Source organism: Bemisia tabaci, chromosome 8 (genome assembly GCF_918797505.1).
Source record: "Bemisia tabaci chromosome 8, PGI_BMITA_v3".
Classification (NCBI taxonomy): Eukaryota; Metazoa; Arthropoda; class Insecta; order Hemiptera; family Aleyrodidae; genus Bemisia; species Bemisia tabaci.
Genome location: NC_092800.1, coordinates 1,197,987 through 1,217,950, shown reverse-complemented (window position 1 = coordinate 1,217,950; position 19,964 = coordinate 1,197,987). Strand labels below are relative to the sequence as shown.

The following is a 19,964-nucleotide window of genomic DNA, read 5'->3' as shown; positions in this document are numbered from 1 at the left end:
TTCCTCTACTTTGAAATTTGATTTAAATTTTTATTTTCTATTAGGGTGACATTATAAATAGTATAGAACATCACGTTTTGGGAGCAGCAGAGGCAGTAGAAACCGCAAGAGTTCAAACGAAAAAGGCGATAGTATACAAGGAGAAAGCAAGATTTGTAAGTTTTTGTTTTTTCTTCTTTAATTCTTCTTCCTTAACAATTTTTGGTCGTGAACTTGAAAAATGCAGAGTCAAAAAGCTGGGCTTTAGCCTGATGATGAACTTAATACTAACATTTTCAAGTTCCAGCAAAATGTACCAAGAGCCAGGAGGCCACCACTGGTGTGCAGAGTTTTTTCTGTCAAATGGACTACATTTTGCAATTAGGAACTACAATTTCTGGCTCAATTTAGAAACACCGTATGTACAATAAGTTCCCCTTTACACATTAAAGTTTTTAAGGATGAGCCAGAAATTATAGTTTTTAATTGCAAAATGAAGTCAAAATTGTCTTTAAAATCTAATCAAGGTGGAATGATCTTTTGTTTCAGAAAAAGTTACTTCTGCTGCTCATAATTGGTGTGTTCGTGTTTGGTATTGTGTTTTGGATTTACCTCGGTTTTTTCAAATCAACAAATCCCAGTTGATCAATATGAACCTTTTCTATTCATCTATTTTAAGTTCCTCATGATGTCATTTGTTATGCGCTTACATTCTTTGTAAATATTTGTAAAATATTTTCTTAATTTGTTTTATCTCGATTTTGTTGTGATTACTTCAAGTGATAATTATACCTGATAAGTACCATTGCGTTAATTTCTGCTATACCCTGATTTCCTATTACCTTTTTATTGCGATATGTCTTAAAATAAAATACCAACTTTTGATCTAAAACACTTTTAATTATTTCTTATATCATTGATTTTTTCCTCCTCATAATTAAGTTGAATCTGTTCTCTCAATATGAAAATGAAACAAAAAAATATTTTCTTGCAATATGAATCTGATCATGACATTTCGAGTTACCATAGGTTTCAAAATACTACAAAAAATCTTGGTCATTTCAAAAGATGTAAAAAATGTCTCGAGATGAAAGAAAAACACTAACTGCAGTGCTAAGGAGGAACACCGCATAAGCCTTCAGACTCAGCCAACATTCCTTGGATAAAATATTAATTTTCAGGGAAATTTGAGAATACATATTTTCCTTCCAATTTTTCAGAAAATTTTATTCGCGATCAGATCCAAATCATCTGAAAATTTCGAGAGAAAATGTTCATAACACTTCTTAAAAATGAACAGCAACAGCTGAATGTTCATGCATTGTTCTTCCTTAGCAAAACAGGATATTTTGGTGCGTTCTTAACTTTGAAAAACTTGAACCTAGGAAATAGAAGATTTCACAACAGTATGAAATTACAAAGACAAACAGGAATGAAAACGCAAGGAACTTAAGAATCACATTTCTTATTCCTTTGATAGTAATTTTAAAATTAAAAATAGTGAAGGGGAAAAAACAATAGATCATACCTGAAGTACTGGTATTGACAAAAATTATGATAATTTAAATTCCTCTCTTCACTGGTTTTGGAGAAACATAGAGTTTGATTGGCTTGCACAAATCAATTATACAAACAGGACCCAAGACAGAGTCCTTTTCAGATAAGTCTAAAACAACACTTAGTTCCACCGCACTGGCTTCTGTCCAGACTTGATGAGATACTAAAGCTGTGGTTACTAAGCGATAAGAGCCTTCGTCATCTGAAAAAAATTAGTAAATACATTCATTACTGCTGATTAAGAAGTGTTCCGAAGTAAAACTGCTGAACACCATTCCTTTAAATTTAAAGAGAATGTTTCTTACAAGATAACAAAAATAGTAGTAGCTATAAGCCCCATATTTCACCTATTGAGCCGAGGTCCTTTCTCCTGAAGAATTATTTTCCTGCAAGAAATAATTAAATGTTGAACTGTACAAGCTGTCAACAGCCTCAACAGGAAAAATTTCTCTAACTTTCCCAGGTCTTCCTTGACCAAAATGATCATTCCCTGACTTTTTACAACTCCAATTACATAGTAAGTTCAGAGCTAGAAATGAAAAATTTTTGGCATTCATTTCACTGCAAATGATAGAGACATGCGAACCTTTATTTCTGAGGGATTAATTGATTAATGAACTACCGCCATTAACAAATTAAAACTGCCAACAATATAGCAATCAGCAAACTGCCATAACTACTACACTACTGAGGTTGGCCATAGCAAAAATAACATGTACCTGCCTTCGAAAAATAAAATAATACCCCGATATTTTCAAAAGATGATGTTGGTTAGTTTTAATTTTAAAGGATTAAAAATAGAAGGGAAGATAAGGTTGAAATGAATTGATTGAATTGATAAAGAGAGATTAGCAATTTGTATGAGCAGACAACCCTCAGGCTATTGATTACCCGGACGGTCGCCTAAGAGATGGACGCCAAGCTAGCTCTCTTCTCCTGAAAACAATGGTTATTTTTATTGCTGCTCTTGCTTGATTATTTTGACAGATATTTTGTATTCATTGTTGATTTATACGTGCTCCAAGCTTGAGAGGTTGATAAACAGGGCTGTGCCCTAATTTTCAGCAGAATAAATAAAATAAGAGATAGAAATAGAGAAATCAGTCGCTGCACTTGCTAGCAATAAGTTACGCTTATGTTCCAGCTTAACTTTTGAAAAATGGAACAAAGAAATACACGGCTCCTCATTACTTGAATGCTCTATTAGGGCGACTTCAACAAAAATCGATCTAACTTTATATTACACGACCAGATTTCCGCTTGATTTTATTTTTTGGACTAAAAACTCAACATCTTGTGGACTATCAAGAATCCGCTTACTAAATTTGAAGACAAAATGTTTCTCAGCTTTAAATAAAAAAAATAAAACATAATTGAAGATCAGACGATGTAAAATAAGGTTCGGCTGACTTTTATGAAAGCCATTTAATTACAACTACTTTTCTTCCAATACAATACTGCCAGAGATTATAACCTCTGGACCAGAGCAAATTCTTTTCATGAGCTGATGAAAAACAAATAATATTGATCGTCTTAAAAGACTCAGTCTCATAATGCAAGTGCCATACAACACTAGTAGAGCCATTGAAGTTTGTTACTAAGAGGTAACTCAAGAGAGTTTAACCATTTTGAACATCTGTTACTTACCAGGTACTGGCCTTAAATGAGATGGTCTAGGAACGATGAGGTGAGTTTGTTGGTCAGGATATTTCAAACGCAGGCGCAAAAAGTTAGGTGTTGGAACATTGTAAAGGTCAGCGTCTAAGGGCACACCCATTATTAGACCTGCGGTGAATTTAAGAACATTGTCTGCACCTCCTGTGGGACTATTTACTTCTACGCTACACATTTTAATCTGGAAAATATAATAAAAAACACGGTCTATTGAGTTTAAAAATTCAAAACTGGTTGAAATACGAGTTATTTTTAAAATTCATAATTATTTTTCGAAGGGAGCCAATTTTACTTTCATACTGATTTAAAAAGCTTAAATCAAACAAATTATATATATTCATAAACTACCCAGGAAATAACAAGTTATTTGGCTCTCGTTAAATATTGATCTTATTTGTTATGATGTTCCATACGACCTAAGACAATGAATTTTTAAAATAAAATTCTCTTTACACTAATCTCGAGGCTCGAAAGGCTGAAAAAGGACTTCTTCTGCCCTCTTACACAAGTTCTTTGATCGAATGTGAGACCATTACTATGTGTGTGTGGACGCTGCACCGTACGCTCTTATCTTTTGGAGGAATTTGATTCCTTTCATCAGTATTATCTTCCAAGCCTACAAGAAAACAAGAGATTTCTTTGATCATTAATAAGATGCTGCAACATCTCTACTAGATATTGCACATAAAAATGCCGAAATATTCACTTTTCAGCCCTGCTTTTCTAAAGATTAGCACATAAAAAGTTCAATTTTAAAAGCTCATTGTGCTCACAAGTCCATAATGTATATCATAAAAAAATATTGAAATTTAACCGGCGCCAAATTTCTTGGTATACTGTGTATAGTCCTTTTACTTTAGAAAAACTATACTATTATCCTGCAAAAATACCTTGCAACTGCCCTATTTCCAGACAAAAGATAAGGCATTAGCTCACCTTTTTATCAGGGTTTGGAGGAGACTGAGGGGTGAACTTCTGAAGGAGAGGTTGCAAACAACGAGCAACAGCTCCAGGTTTGGTTTCCTCTAATTTTGACAGTTCCTTAAAAATTAAAGCGGTAAAAGAATCCGGGGTTATCTTTTGCTCCGTCAATTCCCTGGAAGTAAAATTTTTGAAATTAGCTACAATAAAATAAGAGAAAAATAGCTTGCTTGAAAAAGTACACCCCACTCAAAATATTTTTTGCAAACATGACTTATTAACAGCAATGCTCCTCATGCTGTAAGATTGATGTCTTAACAATCTTAATATTGAATGGAAACAAGGAATAATAGAGTAGCGATTGGAAGATTTGCTATTCGTCTGCTCTTCCCTTAGAATACCAGAGGTGATTATAAACGACATTCCTGTAACGATATACTGTGTGATTATTCAAATTACATGCATACAAGAAAGTTTTTTCTTAGTTGCTTGTTGATTGGAAAAGATAAAATTGAAATTCTAGACTATTCTCTGTTTCCTCTGATGAGCAACAAGTATTTATTCACAATTTTTTATTGAAACGTATGCACAATCAATTTTTTTCCGCTAGGAAGATGCAATTTCTACATTCGTGATTACATGAGCCTCAAGTTTTTCTCTTGGAAAGACGGCGGTAAAGTTGTATGGCTTGATTCTAAAGCTACATTCCATAGCATCAGGAATACTTTCCTTGAAAAAGACTCTGAATGTTACATTTTCAAATGATAGAATAGACAAATAGACAATGGACACCGATAGAAAAAGAAAACAATTAAATTTTATGTACACGCATAGTATTTTTTCATGATTTCATGTCATTTTGACAGTAAAATTTTGCTTGACACTTCTAATTTCAACGGGGAAATTTTCAAACTACATATCGCAGTTTGCAGCATTATAAATTTCCTGTCACACTTTATATTTGCAATTGATAACTGTTCGATGTAGTCTCTTGAAAAAGTCTATGAATTTCTTCTGTTGTGTTAATAAAATTGTATAAAAAATTTAAGGAATCTTGTTGATTTTTTCTCAATTGAAAAAATGAAGCGGGAGAGGAGATTTTGAAACACCGCACCGACAAGTGGGTTTTGGGAATTTCTCTGTCGATTTTTTAGATCTGGAGATACAGCGATACAGCGTAGGGGGTCTCAATCTTCATCAGGTAACTAAAAATAAGCAGAGCAAGCAACTATTAGTGAGACTCATGATGTCGAGCCGCTATTCCTAACTTGTCTACAGACTCAACAAAGGTGGCGATTCTCGTAAGTTGGTAACACTGTTATTCTTCCATTTAAAAATACCGAATACAATCGATTTTTGGTGAGGTAACTTGCCTCACATGAAATCGATATTTTTAATGGATATAAATGGAACAACTTGTAAAATCACTACTGGCTCAGTGACAGTCATCAACTTGAATACTTACTTGTGTATCCTGTCCACTTGGGACAGGAAGAAATGCGTTAGAGCTCTGGCTGATTGATTTGTTGCCCGAACAATGTAGACCAAGTGTAACGCTAAAACTTTTAGCTTGAATTGTTTAACCAGTGCTAGTCTTTGTTCATCTAATCCAACAAAACAATGCTCTAATCTGAAACATCATAAACACACATTTGAGGACTACGTAACATTTATACTACATCAACACAGAAGAGGGTTTTTTTTTTTTTACTGCATTTGCTTCCGAAGCTTGCGGTGATTTGAGTTTCAGCAAATAGTACAACTTCATTGATTTTTTATGTATAAAGCCAATATTTTCATATAAAATCTGTATTTGAAAATGAAACTAACACATAGCACTTTGAAAGCAAAGCTTCTTCATTTACTCAAAATGCAGAATACAAAATTCTCTTGTGTAACACAAATCAAGAATGTACTATGACCGTGAACACCATTAGAGTGATTTAATATTCAATATAAAAAGTAAATTTTATTACATTGTTTCTATTAGAATACTCTTAAATTGTGTTGATAAGATTTTAAAAAAAATTTATATTTACAAAAATAATTGTGATTCAAATAAGATTTTACATAATATAGATATGTGTATGTTTTATTTTTATTTGGACTCGTACAACTGTACTACGATTTCACTACAGTAAGTTAGGAAAGGCGAGTCATTTTTTTGTCCTTACCTTACTTGACGGAGAATTTCGACTGTTTCTTGTAAAATTCATTAAGATCGATGTCTCAGATATCAGAGTTAGAAATTGTGGGCTGAGAATATGGGAATGGAGGATAGGAGATGATAATTATGTACTTACTTCAAAGCGTTTTGCAGCAGTCGAGTCATACAATTCTTGACAGTATTGGTCTGCTGAGCTGTGTTGGAATTGGAGCAGAACATGTTATTATTGATGATTTTTGAGAAGAGCAGCTGCGAAGAGATGAAAAGGGCGCTCAGTCTTGCCGAACCTGCTACCGCTGAATCTATTTGCGACAAGCGATCCAAATCTCTTTCCGCAGCACCAAGGAGCTCTGTCCGCACTCCATTCGAAGGTGCTGCCTCTATTTTGCTCAATAAAGATTCCAAAAATTGGGAAGTTGCTGTTTCCACTGACTTCAATTCAGAGGATTGAAGAGAAACGTTGAACTGAAAATGAATCCAAAGCTTTGTTAGGTGTAATGCTAAAAACGGCGGTGCGAAGGTATAAAATAAAACTGGCATAAATTGAGGGGCTTTTTGAAAAATTGAAAAATTCATGAACTCAACTAAAACTATTTTGAAGGTACATTTTGTGAAAAATTCACAACTACAATCCAACTTTAAAGCATCAAAAAGTGAGTTTAAACATTCTTTCCGCCATGAGGCTCCATATAATTTTGAAACTTTAAACACATATTTCTTGAAATAGCAAGAATTGCACTTATGCACCTAGTCCTCCAAGCCCTCAATTATTGCTCTGAAAAATTGACTTTTAAGAACTGAGAACTTTTCCCTTGGACCATTACATTTCATTATACGGAGGCTCAATTGTGAATTTATAGATTTTAATATAATACAATATTTAGAACATTCGTGGATTCTCGGCACTTAAGATGGTAATTTCTTTTTGGATGCCTTTCTTTCAGTCACCTTGTTCTTTGGTGTACATGTCAGAGTCTCGAGATAGAGATCTGCCCTAGAAAATTTTGAGCAATTTTCTGTTTCTTCAAACCTGAAATTTTAATTGCAATTGTTTCTAATTTAAATAACCAAGACAAGGAACCTTCCAAGACACTTACTTTCAATTGAGGCACAAGGTTTGGCATTGTATCCCTTAGGTAACTATAATGCTTGATCGTATTTTCTTCGAACAATTGCAGCATTGGCGGACAATGTTGTGCAGCATTAAGAACAAGAATTAATATACAAATATCTGTATGAAATAGAGTTAAGGGAATAAAATATTTTTTGAGGACCTCTTTAAAACCAATTATGCAAAAAAAAAAAAAAATTTGACAAGCGATTTCATCGGTAAGCAATTTAACTAATCCATCACCATTCACCAGTTAATTCAACCAGTGAATTGACAGGGTAATAGGACAAAAAGTACAAAGTTTTGTTAAAGTTATTTGACTGATTGATTACTGTCCAAGCAAGCTTCACCTATTTAATTCATAAGATAGGTGGAATATATTGAGTGCTACAACAAAAACAAAAAAACGCAGGCACTGCCCGAACTGTACAAAAAGAAAAAAGTATAATTAACGACTGAATTTTTCATTCTTTTGTAACAATTTTTCCAGAACAGTTTCAAGCATGCAGCTCCTTATTCAGTGATAAATATGACTGCGGGCTGAATATTGAAATTGATGGACAAACCAATCAACAAAGTAGACAAGAGGAAAATAGAGGGATCCTATTGGTGGAAGCCAGTGATTGGAATGAACAAAGGAAGTAAATAATGGACTAAGTAAACAGCAACCCTTGAGATGCTCTATAGTCAGTCCATCATTTTATCCTTCAATCTTTGACAAGTACCCAATTCAACTTTTAAGATTGCTCCATTTTTCCATCATCGTCTTTGACTATTGCTTTATTTTGCAATAACTAGCCTGCTGATTCCTGCCTGACTGATTGGATTAATTGTGTTTATTGCTGAAGATGGGCTGCATGACCGAAATCGGTCCGGAAAAATTGTACAAAAGAAAATGAAAGTGAGTCGTTTGTTCTACAGATTTTTTCTTGTATATTGAAAACTGTTTCCACCCTGACAGCTGTTGCTGTCCAATTTCTTTGAATATTTTATGCTATTAAATAACATGAAAAGTCAAAATGAGAGAGAAAAATTAAAAAAGGATACAGGCTGGATCGTCCACATTGGGTTCTGGCATGTCGAAAAAGGGATGGATGGCTAACAAGGAAGGGACTAGAGATAAGGTAAGTGTTGGATGTTTTGAGCCCATTTTCTGCAAACAATGCCACGTTGACTTTTTGTCCTGCAAATCAATACATTTGGATTAATTCAATACGATGGTTTCATGAAACATAAAGTATCAAAACACTGAAAAATTACTATACACGGCTTGCGAAAAAAGGTTATATCGAACTCAAGAATGACCATCTAAGACTTAATTTTTCAAAATGAGCATGAGACATTTTTTTCCAAATGTTTATGATATTTTTGTTGAGTTTCTCATTTGCTCTCTGTTGTTGCTACTTTAAACTGTTTCTTTAGTTGTCTATCACTCATTTTCACCGTTCGTCTTGTAATTGGGCTCTGCCTGTTGATTTTTGTTAAATAAAAAAATAAATAAATAATATATCTCGCCTGAGCTTACCTGAGGATACTTCTTCAAGTTATCCAAAAGACCATCCACGCACATTTGTAGACAATCTTTCGTGGAGAGACGACAAGATGCTAACATCAAATGCAGACCTTCTCTAACGTCCATTGAAAAATCCTGTGAGGAAACAAACAGGCTATATGTAGAAAAATGCACATTGAAACTTTAAAAAAGGTCAGCTGGTTCTATCCAGATTTAACATTTTATCTAGATGCTTAAAATGGTACTTTTCACGCTACATATCTTCAGCAGCTTACTCATTCATTTTAACATGTTCGAAGAGGTAAAGAGGTTGGGAAAGACTACCTGCACTTTTCTTGATGATGAATTTGAATGGTAATTTTGATGAAGAGTAAAAGAGCGAATGTACAGCAATTTCATCCTTTAATACAGCAGTTCTCGTGTGGAAATTCCTAGGCTCATATTCTGAAAAAGGGTGTCCTTTGTGATGTATGATGCAAGATTTAATGGATTCTATGACAAACTAGATACACTGTACCGAACAGTACTTTCGATACGGCTACTATATTAATGGCCAAAATGCAAAAGCACTCAAGTCTATTGTGGTGTGTCAAAATTCTGCTATTTAATCATTTTAAGGAGAAACAAGCCAACTTTCTAGCTTGAAATTTGTGAAGAATATTCTTCTGACGGAGAAAAAAGTTCAAGGAAGTTTTAGAACAATTACATTGTCTAGATTCCTGAGGAAAAAATAAAGTACAACAATAAGTTGCAAACGGAGATTCATTGTTTCCCACTTTAATCATCGATTTTAAAGGATCCAAGACCAAGTAACGCTTGCAAATGGTGCACTCAACAGAAAATCTATATCCAATGTGCAAATTAAGTTCACATCGAGAGATAGTTATTAATCGGAGTGGCAATTTACGATGAGCAAAAATGAGTGTTTCTCAAATTTTCCATCAGTTCATGTCTCCGCTGGTTATCGGTTATATTTTTTGTGACTTCATTTACTGCACTAAACAGATTTCATAGAGCATGATGCTTGGTTAAGACTGGATGACAGGTAGGTAATTTTTAAAAGTTGTTGTTTTCCTGCTATAGGAACTGAGAATCAGCATGATCTGGCTGAATTTTTTGGAGAGATGAAAGGCAAAGCCTTTACAGTCGACTAAACGTTGTGTTCGAGGTTTTTCAATTTTGCGTTTTGATTTTTACCCTTTTTAATGAGCCATCAAACAGAAAATTATCCTGGGTATTTAATTTTGTTACAATCTCTCACTTTTTTTGTCTATTTTTAGCAGCAAAGAATGAGATATGCAATTTTTGCAATACTGGAATGTAAATGGTTCTCTTCTGCCTACTTCCCATTAAAATTTCGGATTATTCCTTACAAAACACTAAAAACTTAATAAAACGCAACATAAAGATGTATAAAATCAAGAACAATAAACTCAACTCACACAATAAACGAAATCAATTCTTAAATTTATTAATTTCGATTTGACACTTTTGTATTTTGAATTTCTTCCCTAGTCTTACACTCTTAGTGTATCAGTTTGTTACCTCATTATTTTTGGGTTTTTTTGTTTACGTTGTACTATAAAAACTTACCTCTAAGGCTCCTAAAACAGTTTCTAACTGGTCCTCTCGCAGCTCAATATGCCGCGACATTTTTGTAAGACTGTTGATTGCAATTAATCTCACGTCTTCAATCTCATCATTGAACATATCCACCAAAAAATCTAAAGAGACTGACGCAAATTGATTGTTGTCCTGGGCAAGGTTGCAGATGGCCTCAACAGCTGCTGTTCTCACCTCTAAACCAGACAAATAAAACGAAAATTAAATAAAAGCTATCACTTAGACCTATTTCTACCAACAAATTTGACTCCTTGACAAAGCAAATGTTTAAATGCGGTAACAAGAAATTTTCAGCTTTAGTACATACTAAATTTCACAGTCCAAATGACATTTTCACCTCTAAAAGGTTAATTTACAAACAGAACTAAAAGCCTACAACTTTGGTTAAAATTGCATGGGTGCTTAAAGTACCAGACAAATTTTATCGAGAGGCTAAGTGATATTAAGAGGAGGCAGAATCGGACCCTAATCATGGAAATAAAATAAAATACCGATGATTCATTATTTTAAGAATTGAAGTTATTGGTTAGTTATTTTTTATTTTATTTCATTTAAATTTTTTTTCCTTCTTTATTGAGTTGTGTGTACAAAATTCGGAAAGTAAACTTAAGCAGTTCAGCCATTCATCATTTTGAACGCAAGAAATGAGTAAATGATACCATTAAAACTAAGTAAAAATAGCTAAACCAGGAGACAAACTAACAAAAATTTGAACAACAAATCCTGCTTTTGTCTGTTATGGTTACACCAGAAAGTTAGTGATGATGATTAAGTTTGATTCATTAGATTGAATTGGACAGTAAGATTTCTTACAGGAAGAATTCACTAAAATAGAGGTAATGAAGGCTTAGTTACCCAGAAACTCATCCTCCAATCCATGCACAAATGCTCCACAAGCACCAGACCGCATTAAACTGATTGCATCAGAATCAATTAACTCTCTAGGTTTATCGTCCGCCCATTTGTTACCACTTGCCCACTCTCCACTAACTAAATTTTCAAAATCTCGTTCATGGGCTGACTTCTTTTTCTAAAATTTTGCAGGAAAAAAGAAAAAAAAAACACATTTTAAGAAACAATTTGATATGGAAATTCCACTAGAAGTAAAAATATTTTAATAATTCATGGAATGATGAGTACTTAAAACGAGTTTCACTTGAAATAATTGAGTTTTGTTCTTCAGGAAACTGCAACCTAAATCAACATTTCAACTTGGATATAAAAAGGAAGTTAAATATTTTGATAGAGCAAGTCTACAATAGGCTCTCACATTATGACCACTTGATTCTCAAGCAAAAATAACAAACGTTTGATTTTTCTACTGAGGAAAAAAAAAACAGAAAAATTCAAATTCAAAAGTTTCCTCAAAACTCTTGAAATAAATAGATGCACCCATGTCCTTTTTCAGGGAGGATTCGGAGCTGAATTCCAGAGAGGGGGATGGACATTTCCAAGACACATAAATCAATTTCAAACTACAAACAGATTAATTTCAGTTAGTTTCATGGGTAGAACTTAATGATGATGCGATTTGAAGAGATATTAGAAGGTTGACTCGCATAAGCTCTCTTACAAGGTGAGCTTAGACTTCATCATTTCAATTTTAACTCCCGCCATAAAATCCGTCTTTTCCAATTTCGTCATAATAGTTAGTTCTTCAGGTTTTCAGTTTTTTTGTTAATAGAGGCTTAATATTTCTTTAATTTCCTTTTTTTTTCATACAATAAAAATACATGTAACCACAATTTATAGTTAAAGCAAAACAATCATGAACTTTGACTTGCAGGTAGATAATAAATTAAGTGGCTTAAATGCCTAGGAGGACTTAGGCACTAACTTACCCTCATGTTAGACATAAGTTTCTTATCCAGCGTTTGATGCAGAAACTTTGAACTGACAGCTGTCATAGAGCCAAGGAGTTTACAAGCTTGTGTTCTCACGCGGACAGACAAGTCATTTACTGCTGTGCAGATGTTTCCAAAAGCATCATCAATCAGTCTAATTTCTTCTTCACTATCTGGTAAAACAATTGTGCTGTGGAAAAAAGATAAAAACAATGACACAGTACCCACTAAATGGAGCTTTGAATATTTGGACTGCATTTTGCAATTTGGAACTATAAATTCTAGCCCGGTTTAAAAACAACGTATGTGCCAATAGTTTCCCTATGCACACAAGCGTTTTTTCAGATGAGCCAAAATTTATAGTTCCAAATTGCAAAATGCAGTCCATTTAAGAGTACATATTTTCTCACAGAGAGAGAATAAACAAATAGTGAAAAGTCAGTTTTGTTATATTCAGTATGTTTCACAAAATTTTCATCCCCTTCTTGCTAAGTTCCCAAGCTTTCCGCTACCCTTGGATTATCTGTCTGACTTACTTTCTGTGGTTCTCCCTGACCTTTTTTCGCAAATCGAAAGAGACACAAAAATTACCATAGATCAGTGGATAGTACTGCAATGGATGCCGATCCATTTAACCAAGAAGCTTGAATTTTCTAAGGAAAACCTTACCACAGACTGGGAGAGAGTGCTTAAGGGGTTCAGTACCCTGCGGGGCGATTATTGAAATGATATCGACTGTATGTCAGCGCTTTGTCGTGTCGCGCCATCGACTAAGCAATGGCTTAGTCGATGGCGCGACACGACAAAGCGCTGACATACAGTCGATATCATTTCAATAATCGCCCCGCAGCGCCATGAATTTAGACAAAAAATCACTATCTTGCATTGAAGGTTACGACTCTTCCACTTGCAATCTCTCCCTGATTTTCCTAGTCGCTAGATACTTTGAACATGTGTCTGTTTATGAGGAAAGAAACCTCAATTCAATAAAGCCAATTTTTTAGAAACTTGACAGTTGTCAAATGGAAATTTGCAAAGGTCTGAAATTAGATGAATTTCTGTTTAAGTGGAAACAACCGAGTACAAAGATATCCATGGTTTCTAAGTTGAACAATTATTACAAGAGATATGCAAAATGACCTAATCTGATAAAATACATATGTTTAAATGGGAAGTGTCGCATGATGACATCACCCAGCAGTAAATTTTTCATCCATGAATTACAGGAATAGTTTTTTAATGAGTTGACTCACTCTCGGGCAATATTTTTTCACATGGATCTTTACAATGTTGAAAAACAATAAATTAAAATTTCAAAGAGGAAGGTATATATTAAATGTTAGTAAAATTCAAGCCATACTTTTCAGGATAATTGACGCCAAGAATCCACACAAGTTTGAGCGCAGCTTGCCGAACGATCTCATAATCATCTCTTAGGGCTATGCAGATATTTGAGTAATGTGACGGTTTCAGTTTTAAGCCCCGTTCATGAAGAACAATCTGTGAAACAGAAAATGGAGTGTAAATTAACAATAAAAGATTCTAAAATGTACACTAGACCTCAGATCATCATAACTCAGATTATCCAAACTGCAGATGATCTAAACTAATTTTTGGAAGAACTGATTATTTTTTATGGCCTGATTTTTGTACTTTCTCTCAGCGGCCAAAGCAAACCCATTGATAAGACTTCTTCCTTCTCCCCGATTATTTGCTTCGCTCTCAAACCTATTTTATTGTATATTTTATTTATGACTATCTAATATAGTACTTCACTGAAATTTGTGTATACTTCATCACATTTTATGAATTCAGGGAGACAAATTAAGCTCATCATAGTGGCCTCTGCATTATCCAAAATTTCAATTATACAAACTGGTTGACGGCCACATTCATTTGGAGAATCCGAAGTTCAGTGTACTGGCGCTGGATTGTTATAAAATGTTAGAAAGTGACTTAGAGATTGAGAGTACAGAGTACCGAGTTGAGATGTTGTCAGAATCAATTCATCAGTAGAATCACTTTATTTCCATCTCACGTTTTTGTCAGGTTAGATGACAAACACGCTATTTGCATCTCTTTCGATGATCAATAACCAATTGATCAATTCTTAGCCTACTCATCAAAATGAAAGGACATTGAGTGACGAGACCAGCTGGTAACCTGACTGTCTGTCTCCATTTACGCTTGGCCTCATCTTTTCACATTAACTGGGATTAAATTTTAAAATAGGCCTGCAGAAGCTTTATAAGGCAATGTCTTGTATTGGCAGATAAAATTAATCACAATATCGGCATGACTTTCAATTATACAGAATAAAATTGTGACCGTAACAGTGAAAAGGGACCTTATCTTCTGGGAAAAAATTATCCTTGAAATTTTGCAAATACTTACACCACTTTTTCTACAACCTAAGATTTTTGGTTTTGAACTTTCAGGACTAATATCTTCTTCAATTCTGGAGATTTCAGGGTCAAACTTGCGCCAAAATTTCCAGATTTTTCCCACCATTTTTTATAATTTGCAACAAGTTAAGGACAATTTTCTCTTGGAAAAAAAGGTCCCTTTTCATGGATTGAGTCGCAAATCTGTTTGAAATGTTGAATTTTTAATTAATTGTTATTATGCCTTGTGAAATTCCCATTAATTTAAAGATTGATTTTTGAGATGTATTCACGAGGCTTTAGACACACAGCAGGTTCTGACAGCAATTTGACAGAGAGCATGATACAAAAAATGGATCTTTGCAAAACAGGGAAAGAAAAGATAAGACTGCGCACCACAGTGTTAAAAGCTGCACTTCTGACTCTGGCATCCTGACTGTGGGTGAAGTCCATGATCAATTTAAACGTTGCTTGAACGCTCGACTCCGAAATGCCAACAAGTGGTTGTAATTCTCCGATTAAGTCCATTGCTTTGTTTTTCACGGAGTAACTTGTATCGTTCAAATGCTGCTTAGCAAACTGAACCAACTTGAGATGAAGTGACACATTATCAGGAGTCAACTTCCCGAGTTTCATTAAAGTTGAGAGGCCTTGGGTCAGGACTTTGTGGGACTCTTCTTTCTTTAAAGAGTTGAGAGTATCCTCTATCACAACCTGAAAAATTGGAGAAAACAGAACAATAAAATTGAGAGAAAGAGCGGTGAGTGGAGAGTCACACTAAAGGGGCTAAAAGGGCGTATCGTGCAACAGGCCTGCGGGGCAATGGCTGGTCATGGAATTCAAGTCAAAACTTGAAATGTACTTTTCTCTTAAGTAATAGGATACTATTCATATACATCCCTCTGTGGGCAAACTTTTTAATTGAGCCAACCGCAAAATTGAGATAAGATGTCAAAGGTTTGAAAGAAAGGATCTTTTAATCCTCTTGGTAACAATGCCTCACACCAGTGATTTTCAGTAAGTACAATCTACCGGTGTAATGCATTTTATAAAGTGGGACGGATAAATACGTTCTCTTCCTGAAGTGAGATGCTGCTTGGTGGCGGTCAGAAAATAATTTGAAGAATTATTTACCTTTCACATGGTTCTCACTCACCATGATCAACAAAAGACAATATAGTTTCCATGCATTAGTATGAGCTCCTTATAATCACACTGTTTATGATGTTCACAGCGTCAGCAGAAAATATTTTATGGACTTTTCCAGGTTTCCCTGAACAAAATGATCGAAATTCCCTGACTTTTTACAAGTACAATTTGCGAACGTAGAATTGGAAATCAAACAGTTTTTACTCTAATTGCACCGCAAATTACAGAAACATCTGAGCCTTCTTTCTTCAGATATTAGCTGTTCCATTGACTAGAATTGCAATTCCTAACTGAGAATTGTTCCTCCACTTTAGAATGAGTCTCCGAAAATTGAACCTCAAATCAGTCTTGCGAACTTTTTGTTTTTTGATTGTGGGGATAATGTTGATGTTTTTCCAGATTTCAAGTTTAGAGGTTTTTTAAATTTCCAGTATTTGTCATAAATTCTACGATTTCTCCTTGATTTCCCTAATCTGCGGCCGATTATTGAAACAATATAAGCACGACAAAAGAAGACATAGCCCTATCTTAACCATGCAATATATCGCTTTTTGATGTCCTATCGGGTTGCTTTAATTTTTCAATAATAAGCCCGCTGATGAAATTCCTCGACAATGGACCACTAGACAAGGTGCAAATTTCAGCATTTTCTTACATGTTTCTCAATCAACATATCACGTAAAACACGATAGGCACAACGAATATTACCGAAATCACATCCTTACGAAGATATTCAATAATTCTTGATGCGTGAATTCAAACCACCCGCTCATGAAAACTCAATGCTCTACGTGATTCACATCGCGCGCTAAACGTTTATCATGACAGTCTCCGAGATATAAAAATCTGGCAACCTCAATCTTGATGCTTTGGCTCAGCTGTAGCAAATTGCTTATAGTTTGAACAACACATGGTGGGAAATGAACATTGCTCGATTGAGAAGATTGCTGAAACCGTTGTAGTGCGCGATTTGACTCTCGTAGAGCTTTGAGTTTCTTGTGGGGCAGTTCAAGTTCCTCGTAACCAATGTGAAATAAAAATGTTAATATCTCCATTAGGAGTTGGTTTCAGTAATTTTCATTGCGCGAATCATGTTCTACGTGAAATTCTGGTTAAGAAACATGTATCAGAATGCTAAAATTCGTACCTTGTCTAGTAGTCCATTCTTGGTTTTCTAGACCTGTAAAAATCCTGCGGTTTCATAGGCACTGCATTCAAATTCTCACTGTCAAAATGAAAATTGCTAAACCACAGAAAGTTAAGCAAACAGAGGTTAAAAACTGCACACCAGCCCACAGATTTACTTTTTGAGCGGTATATTCACCAGCTATTGCTGCAAAGAAAAATCTCATTGGATAGACAAACCTGCAAATCGACTTTGGAGTCTGATGCGATATCACAGATGAGACTTAATACAACGACGCGAACTGCTGAGTTAGTTTGTTGGTGGTAGTATTCAAAGAGTAGATTGATGGCAGGCAACACCTCATCCTCCTGAAACATAAAAACAGGCTTTAGTTCCTAGTGAAACCATTTTATACCATTTTTTAACCATTTTATAACCATTTTTTACCATACCAGACCTACTTGTCTATTCAATTTATTTATTTTTTCTTACAGCACAACTTTGATTGCCTTGGATTAAGTACATATAGCAGAGGGGAACCTGCGCAATTACAGTAATTGTTAAAATCTTGCATCATAATTACCTAAAAAATTTCCTTGAGTAGCAAATAGTATTTGTTTTTTTTTTTGGCTATACCTACAAAAAGTTTTTGATTTCAATGGAAAATAATCATGTAAATTTTGATAATACATATACACAAATTTTGTATTTTCTGAAACAAAAAAGAAATTTAACAATTTTGAAAACAATGTAATTGCTTTGGTTTCTTCTTGCTGAATTTGAACCTAATGTGAGAGTAGACAAAAATAATAACAACATTAAAATTTGGTAAAATCCTTTATTTTTCCTTAAAATTATTGAAATTAGGTACTATTACTGGAGGAGTTGCTATTAAATTGCTATTGCTGAGAATAGTCAACGCTCACTTCAAAGATAAAAAGACGAGAATATTCATGTATTTTCAACTACCATGGAGGCAAGTTTTATTTTTTTTTGTAGTCATTTCCACAACTTAATCTAAAGTACCTGAAAATTTCAAAGAAAACTGTTGATATCTATTCATTGAAATAAGCGTTTTGTTTGAGGAATTTTTGAGACAGCAGAATGGTCCACATTCAGCAATTTTCCTTTCCATGGAAGAGAGGCTATCCTCAGAAATTGCCAATGATCGGTTTGGTTCTTTTATAAGTATAAAGAATAGCCAGTGGTTCTTGCAGTAAGTTGCTTTACCTACAAAAAAATGTATATTACTTTTAAACTGAGACTGAGGAGAAAACGATGCTAGCTAACTTCCAAGAAAAGCTAGTGGTTAAGAGTGGATTGTCAGAATATCCCCTTCCCTTGCCCGCACCCCACAGAATATCTTGAGACAAAAATGCTTACTTGAAAATGCAAGGACTCAGATATACGTAGTAAGAGCTGCAAGGCCTCATTGCTGGTTTTACATTTGTTGAGAAGACCGATGTAGACAGTGGCTGTGTTTTCGATGACAGGCTTTGATACCAATCGCAGCTTCTTCAAGGGCGGCTCAACCTCCTGTGAAAAAACAAGTCAAGCATTAATTTATTACCTTAAATTAGTAGATAACTCACTTTAATCAATTGATCTTGTAGGGTTTCATATTTCTAAACCACATTTTAGAATGATCCGTTCTACACTTAAGTAGGTACACTCAACTTGGAGCCGCTTCAACAAGAAAAAAGAAAATTTGTGCATGAGTAAGAGAAAAAATTCTTTTCATATTGTAGGAATCTATCTTGCAGGAAGTACAAAAACTACATAAAAAAATTTGTCGAAGGGAGCATTACATCTTGAGGTAATAGGTAAATAAAGAGCACATACGTTTGTGGGGTAATGGTGCTGCAGACATTCCAACCAAATCTATTTTTGTAAATTTTATAGAGATGCACGCCTAAAGGCACCACACCTCCACAGGCTGGTCGGGCTCCTCGGGCTGGTTTTCACGATCTCTCGAGCTAGGTAGCAGAAAATTCAGGAGGCTGCACTGCACTGAGGATTGGCCCAAAAGGGCCGAAATGCATCTGCAGTTGCCTTCCTGAATGGACGTAACTAGTGCTGCACCAAACAGCATGTCGACGGCGTAAATCGGCAATCATATAACTCGTTTGTGGTGTCTGAAAATCTCCGCCTCTTTATTATTTTTTTGAAAGAGAACAAATTGACATAATTCCTATAAGTTTATGCACAATATTCTTCGCACAGAGAAGAAAAATCATGGCAGTTTTAAAAAATTGCCGTTGAGTAGTTTTCCGTTTACAAAATAAAGTATGACAGGAAGTCTGCGACATTGCAAACCGAGTTATGTGATTGCCAACATACACCATCGATATCTCTTGGAGGGGAAACTGTGCTCATATGAGCTTTTCCCTCTGTATTGAGATTTTCAGATTTATGCTGAATTTTTAACGCACATTGGCAAAAAACTCGGCGTACGAATTAATTGTCATTAAGTAAGAAAGAGATGAAATACGTACGGTTGTTATTTGATGACTGTACTCAGCTAGGGCTCTTTTCTTTAGTACTTTGGCCATAGTTCAATGCATTGGATGAAACTAAGTTGTTTCAATTGAAGCAATGATAGCCTCAATAAACTATATCATAGAAAACTTCTGACATTTAGGGAGGACCATGAGAACACTTGATCTGTCGCAGAGTACTTAGTTAGAAATGCATGAGCGATGTAAGGATCACATGAGGTGCTTTACTACTTTCATGCCGGTATAGTAAGAGGAAATGTAAGATTTTTTCACACGATGGTGCTGATGTTGTGATAATCAGACACTGCAAACTTTAAAATTCAAGCATTCTGAATGAAGATAGCACGAAAACTTTCGCGTGATTTCATACGGATTCGCGTTGTTATTCAACTTTTTGAGTTTTTGAAAGGTTATGTTG

General features: G+C 34.7%; 2 protein-coding genes across 2 annotated transcripts in view; one reads left to right on the top strand and one right to left on the bottom strand.

Moving 5' to 3' along the window:
• Positions 1 to 871, top strand: part of LOC109030256 (syntaxin) — a 31,269-nt gene extending 30,398 nt beyond the window's left edge. Inside the window, exons 8-9 of the mRNA XM_019041127.2 lie at positions 45 to 155; positions 529 to 871. Of these exons, the coding sequence (XP_018896672.1) occupies positions 45 to 155; positions 529 to 624 (207 nt within the window). The 3' untranslated portion in view covers positions 625 to 871. The remainder of the gene's footprint in view (positions 1 to 44; positions 156 to 528) is intronic.
• Positions 872 to 1,428: 557 nt separating this feature from the next.
• IntS4 (integrator complex subunit 4) lies at positions 1,429 to 19,924 on the bottom strand. The gene is made up of 16 exons (XM_019041080.2): positions 19,544 to 19,924; positions 18,432 to 18,584; positions 17,288 to 17,416; positions 15,170 to 15,487; positions 13,750 to 13,889; positions 12,387 to 12,579; positions 11,401 to 11,575; positions 10,516 to 10,721; positions 8,935 to 9,057; positions 8,457 to 8,592; positions 7,396 to 7,529; positions 6,435 to 6,763; positions 5,597 to 5,761; positions 4,147 to 4,306; positions 3,184 to 3,391; positions 1,429 to 1,738 (listed from the first exon to the last, which is right to left on the bottom strand). The coding sequence occupies exons 1-16, from the start codon at positions 19,598 to 19,600 to the stop codon at positions 1,542 to 1,544; spliced, it is 2,823 nt and encodes a 940-aa protein (XP_018896625.1). The 5' UTR covers positions 19,601 to 19,924; the 3' UTR covers positions 1,429 to 1,541.
• Positions 19,925 to 19,964: the final 40 nt, after the last annotated feature.